Source organism: Cyprinodon variegatus, unplaced genomic scaffold, assembly GCF_000732505.1.
Source record: "Cyprinodon variegatus isolate N-32 unplaced genomic scaffold, C_variegatus-1.0 Scaffold143, whole genome shotgun sequence".
NCBI classification, from domain to species: Eukaryota; Metazoa; Chordata; class Actinopteri; order Cyprinodontiformes; family Cyprinodontidae; genus Cyprinodon; species Cyprinodon variegatus.
The window spans coordinates 877,340-883,979 of NW_015150596.1; the positions used below are offsets into that span (position 1 = coordinate 877,340).

A 6,640-nucleotide genomic window follows, 5' to 3' on the forward strand; every position below is an offset into this window, starting at 1 on the left:
TATATATATATATATATATATAAAGAGAGTAATACACACAATGTACAATTGGATGTAATATTAGAAAAAGCTCAGTGTTGATTAGAATAAACACCTTTATTGTCCTATAGTGGGGATATTCAAGTGTGACGGCGGCAGAAACAAACCGACAGAAAAAATTGTATATGTGGTTTGGGTGAAAATGTGTATAAAAAAGTGGAAATCAAAGGTTTTTCTGTTAAATTAATCATTTCAAATGAATCATTCAGCACCACCACCCCCAAAACTTCACTTTCATTAGAACACAGGCTTCGTCTCTACAGCTTGACGTTTTTTCTCCATATGACCTTTTCAAGGGAAAATCAGGCTTGCTCCATGTTTCCTCAGGATTGTTGTCTTCTTCATCACTGAGTGTTCTTTCAGTCTAATCATACGTATTAGGTAATGGCTCATCTTTGCAGTCTAAAGCGTAGTTCAGACCAAATATATTCATCTGTGGGACACAGGACCCTCCTCCTTCCTGAACGGGATGATGGCTGGACATCCGCATGCTGTTGTTACTTGTTTGGACAGATGATAGTGAATTTAAGCCTCTGACACGTACTTGTAGAGTAATTCTTTCCCTGATACTTTTGCTGACATCTTTTAATTTCACATAAAACAGCAATTCTGTCTCCAAATAACCCAGATGTTGTGATTTAACCTATCAAAGGCCTAGCAAATCCATAATATTATCATCTAAGTGACTTAAGGCCAAAGTAATCTTTTTTTTTTCCTCTTTTTTTTAAGAAAACATGTTAATCGTAAAGAAAATCTTAAAAAAGGGACTTTTAATATGATTAACTAAATGTAACGTATGTTTACAGTCTTTGTGTAGTTTTGGCTTCAACTCTCAATTTATTTACTAAAACGTGCTACACAGATCAATAAATTATCTGTTTTACTCTGCATTACATAATCAGATTAAAGATCTTTTCTCTGTTGGCCTCATGCATTTTTCTGCTGCACTGAAACTAGGCTGCACTCTACTTTAAAATGTAAATAGGTCAGTGGACTCTGCTGCTGGAGAAATTTTAAGAGACACAGCTATGTCTCAGCAGCCCTACACTGCTACCAGGACATGCAAACTGCAAACATTTCTCTGTTTTCTATATTCATTAATATGTCGTCGTAGATTATGCTGCTGTCTTCTTTTCATTCTGCATGGAGTAAAAGGAATTTGTGTTACAGAAAATGTGAAGGACTGGGAGAAAGTGGTGCTGGCATATGAACCTGTTTGGGCCATCGGCACTGGAAAGACAGCCACACCTGAGCAGGTAACAATAGAGGGAGAAGAAAGTGGCTTTAGCTGCTGTGTCTCAAGGCTTTCAGTAAAGGGTTGTTTGCACCAAACCCTGAACTACAACTTAACTAAAATAACTAACAAGAAACATCTGATCCAGTATCTGCTCTGAAAAAATGCGCAACTGGGTTAAAGATGGACAGAAAAATGGGAATCTCATCCATCAACAGCTCCCTAAAAAGGAACACATACGCTGGAATTTAAAATAATCCAACCTCCATTTCTAAATAAATAACAAAACTAGAATCTGGAATGAGTCTTGGTATAAAAGTGTGCTTTTATGGCTATTAAATGGGGTTCAGGTTATTTACTGATAAGATTTACCTCCTATTTAACATGATTTTTTTTCCTAAGATAAGAAAAAAAAATCCTGCATAATAAAGGTTTATTTGTTGCACTTGCTTATTCATACAATCTGATTTGTATGAATATTTGATAAAATGGAAATGAATGCTATGATTGATCTAATCTAGAGAAATTGTTAGGGCCCACAGGAAAGAAAGAGTTTAAATTGTCCACTTAAAATGGCTCAGTAAACCATAAACCAAACAAAGGAACAAAAATAGATCAATTAATAAAGAATGAGGTGTAGATACATATAATATGAAAGACAACAAAAACAAAACAGGTCTGATATAAACTACTAAAACTTTAAAAAGGTTTGTAGAAATGATCACATAAACCTGTACGAAAACACAACTAAATCAACAAATTCAGATTTCTTTTGCAAAGAAAGTGTTTTCTTGTGATGCTGTATCCATGGAAACAATCATAGATGCTTTCACTTTTATGACTAGAAACACGATAAATCTGAGTCGAAGAGGTTTAACCCACATTCTTGTATCATTGATTTCTTTTTCTCTATGAACTTACTTGACAAATGTCTATTTGTTTCCTCCTCAGGCTCAGGAGGTCCATGAGAAGCTGAGGGTCTGGTTCAGAGCAAACGTATCAGATGATGTGGCTGAGTCACTGCGCATCATTTATGGAGGTCAGTAATGATTCAGCGTTGGTCACTTCTGCTTGTAATTATCCTGTTGTCTCCTTTTATATTTTTATTGCTATATTTCTCTACAATAGTTGTATTTTTCAAGCTACCACACTTCCTTATGGAGGATTTAACAGTGTCACCCTTAATTTGAATGGAGGTCTGATTTTAAGGCTGAATCTTTGCAGCGAAAATCAAACTACATGTGAAGCTTATTTTGCAGGAGAGGCAAAACCCAGTGAAAAATAATTCACAAACAGGCAACTCAAGGGAAGTCAGGAAGAGTTTAATTACCCCACACTGACACTATAATGAGTTGATCATAGGAGATTTAATAAATATATATGTATAAACATGCAGGATTAATTCTGCATGTTTATATTAATGTTAAATTAATGTTTGAAAATAATATCTTGCAAAAATGAACGATCATGTTTGCACGGCCTGTCTTCCAGGTTCAGTTACTGGAGCAAACTGCAGGGAGCTGGCGTCTCAGGCCGACGTGGACGGCTTCCTGGTTGGAGGAGCCTCTCTGAAACCCGAGTTCATCGACATCATCAATGCACGCGTGTAATACGTACCGATAATCACTAAACTGCCTTTAGTCTGTCACACTATGATGTTTCATCCAACTAAAGTAACTCATGCACAAATTTCTTCATACTTTTAACTGTCACTTAAAGGATTTGTTAAATGATTAGTCATGAATAACGTTTTTTTTTTTTGTCCAAAGGGATTTAATTCTTATCAGTCTAAAACGTGAGACACAAAATTTTTTGAAATAACGTTTTCATTTTTTTTTTAAGTTGTGATAATAATCTCCTTATTAGCTGCTTTTCATTTTATTAGAAACATATTTTTTGAATCAATCCACCAGACTGTCAATTCTAATGTTTGCTGACTAATTGTGATAATGTCCTCACTGCTGTTACATTGCTCACCTCTATGCTAATGCAAAGTCTGTAACGATTAATGTTCCAGAGTTTACTTGAATTAACGCAAAGCAAAGTAAATATCAGGAGTTAGTGACTCAGTAGGTCCAAAGGCTTTACTGTGTGTAGTTTAACACGGACTCAGGTGTTTCTGTAGAGTCAGGAGACTGATTAATATGAACTGAAACCAAATAAATCAAATGTGGAAACATTATGCGATTTATTTCTCTAATTTGGCTGATTTCATAGAGAGCAATTAACACGTGTTTTTAGGCTGTGGAAGAACCTGGAGAGAACCTGAACCTGCATGGCGAAAACTTGCAGACCTTTATGTAGAGAGATGTGCTTTATGCACCATGACCCTTCCTCAGAATTAAGGTTTTTATGTTTGCAAGCATTGCTATCTTAAATCTGATTTTACATGGAACTTTAAGAGTAGAGGCTTTTTCTCCTTTTAACCCCTATTGGTACAGGAACTATCAGTATCCTGATCCAACCCATCTAGGTTTGCATTATGTCTTTCTACAAGTGACTATATTGCTTCAATGGACTTTACCGATCCCAAAAGGAAACTATACATTGTTTTTTTAAACAGTTTTAGGTGTTAATAGCTCTAAATAGGAATGGTCTTCCTTTGACTAAAGACACTCTGTTGTCGTTCAACAGACTGATGAAGAGGATGCTCACTGTTTTCCATAATGTTCTTTATTTTATTAAGACTTCCTCTTTGTAAAATTGTCTTCAGTTCCTGGAACAGAGCTGGCCTTCTTTATTAGCTTGTTGAGCTTTTCCAAATTTTTGCTCTGATCCTGTGACCTCAGCAGATGATGCAGGAATAAATCTCACTCTGCACAACACAGAGATGGGAAATGTGGAGTCAACAAGTCATCTCCATGTCATGTATATAATCTACCCAACCACTGAAGCAGGTGAGTCCAATCTTCACCGCGAATCAACCTGTGCAGATTGGACTCACCTGGTTAATTGGCTGGGTAGATTAAATACATGACATGGAGATGACTTGTTGACTCCACATTTCCCGTCTCGGCACAACAGACTGATAGAGGATATGTATCATCTTGCTACAAACACCAAAAGAACTAAGCTTCCTTTAAGTCCAGTCTGCTTTGTCACTTCTTGTAGATGGCTTAGTCGCGTCTCCAGTCTAGTTTGGTGTCCAGATGCAAACCAAGATATTTATGCTCTTCAACCACCTCCACTTCTTCTCCCATAATCCTGTTTCTTCCTGTTTCTACAATAACCCCCCTTGTTTTGTTTACATTCAGGATCAGATGATTGTTTCCAGACCATTCCACAAAGTGTGTCACTATTGTTGTTTTAGAGAGTTATTTCTCAGTTTCTTCTAAAATAGCTTTTTCTATTGCTTTTTGCACAGCAAGTAAATAAAGATTAGCCTTTCAACGTCTAGCATGGTACAGGACTGACAGTTTTTGTCGTCTGTTGACTTCATCTGATTTTTCCATGTTTTCATTGGTTTCAAAAGGCCTGACTGCACTATTATTCTCCCTGTACCAACAGCTGTGATGATAGCTGTGGAGGCTAACACATTAACGGCTGTATTGGCTGTGAATCAAACTGAGCCCGCGCTGCTTGAAGTGTAAATTATTCTGTCACCACCTTCATTGCCTTCAGCTTGGTCCAACTGGGGAAATAGAGACGTTGCATATTCAGAAGCTTTGTGCTGTTCTGTGAAGGTTTGTTCCCTGAAAGCAAACATAGAGACAACACCTGGAAAAAATTAGACTGAGTAGCACAGCCCAGGCTTGTTTAGGTTACAAGAGTTGATGCTTTAGGAGGAATAGAAGGAATTTTACAATGACCGTAGTTGCAAAAGTCTGTGAAAAATAAATTAATAAAGATAAATAAAGAAATAAAGAAATCAAAGGTAAATAAGGCAAATACATTTTCAATCCAGATAAAATATTAGGAGCTTACATCAAGCATTTCTGAAGACCACATTTATGCTGGTTTGTTTGTAGTCAACTTAAAAATGAGAGAAGTGGTTCTAGTTTTGCTTTGCTGCCACCGACTGGTTTGGATCTGCAGAAAGGGGCTTTAACAGGAATGTAAGTCCTTCAACAATCAGTGGCTGTTCTTAAATGAATGAAAAAATATTTGAACTATGAACGAAAGACCTCAGGTTTTAATCATTGGGTTATTTACTGGATTCAGCCATGGAGGGGAGAAGAAACTGCTACATCTGAGAAGAGCTCAGAGCAGAGCCGTTTTTCTAGAACAGAGGTCTGCAACATTTACAATCTATAGAGGCATTTCCCCCCTAGTCTGGCAGATCAAAAACTTTTTAGAGCTGCAAAGATTGAATCTTTGTTGACCGATTACAACCTTATGAAAACTAAAAAAAACATATTTTTGTTAAATATCTGCTGTAGGAAACCGTTTTCCATTTTAAACAAGCAGTTTATATGTTTTTTTAGCTGTTAAATCCAGAAAACATTTAATGAAGATGAAGTAAGGATTTTCCTCCAGAGGATCTTATTTCAACTAAAAAACAAAAAAACAATTTCCGAGCTAATGGCAAAAAAAAAGATGATTTAAAACCGTCTTTTTTTGTATTTTAATGCCATTCTGTTATGAAAGTCTACCAAATATTATTTTGTTAAACCCAATAAAGGCTGCTATCTGTTATTCTACTACATTACTTGTTTCTTAGTATAATTTTAGGCCAAAATTAAGAGCCACTGTAGAGTTTCCATAGAGTCACCTGTGGTTCCGGAGCCGCATGTTGTAGACACCTGTTCTAGAATATAAGGACTCGGCTGATGGGGGTCAAACATTATAGGTTTATGTAGATAAATCTAGATGAATCAATAGATGGAAGCCTTTTTGTGTCCTTTGTTGCTTTGCTTTTCAGTGTTTTTTGTTTATCTGTTGCTGCCTTATTCTTTCTCATTCAGTTTTCTTCCCATTTCAGACCTGTAGTTTGTAGTTTTTTTGTCTTTCTGAGAACTACATGTATTTTATATAAGATTTCCCCATTCTGCAGTTCATTTGCTGTTGTAGCTGCATAGTGGGACATATTTTCTCCTTTTTTGCCTTTCTATTTTCTTATCTGTAATCATCCACGAAGATCCTTAATTTCCCTTCACACAGCACCAGCTGTAATCTTCTACAAAGGAGCTACTTTACAGAGAAGCAGATCCTTTGTTTTCCTCTCTGAATATGGATTCAACAGATGTGTAAACTTTATATGGATTTCCAGTGATATTTGGAGGTTATGTTATGCTGTCTGTATGTACTGGTGTTATGTGTCACTTTGTGGAGAAATGCAAACACAGACAGAGAAGAAGCTTTGATTGAAATCTTAGAACATCATTTTTATTTCACATTTTTTTCACATTATTTTCATTGACAAGCGTT

At 36.2% G+C, this 6,640-nt stretch overlaps 1 protein-coding gene across 1 annotated transcript in view; it reads left to right on the forward strand.

Annotated features, from left to right (window-relative positions):
• LOC107086115 (triosephosphate isomerase) overlaps positions 1–2,996 on the forward strand; it is a 6,452-nt gene extending 3,456 nt beyond the window's left edge. The window contains exons 5-7 of the mRNA XM_015376865.1: positions 1,210–1,295; positions 2,225–2,312; positions 2,765–2,996. Of these exons, the coding sequence (XP_015232351.1) occupies positions 1,210–1,295; positions 2,225–2,312; positions 2,765–2,883 (293 nt within the window). The 3' untranslated portion in view covers positions 2,884–2,996. The remainder of the gene's footprint in view (positions 1–1,209; positions 1,296–2,224; positions 2,313–2,764) is intronic.
• Positions 2,997–6,640: the final 3,644 nt, after the last annotated feature.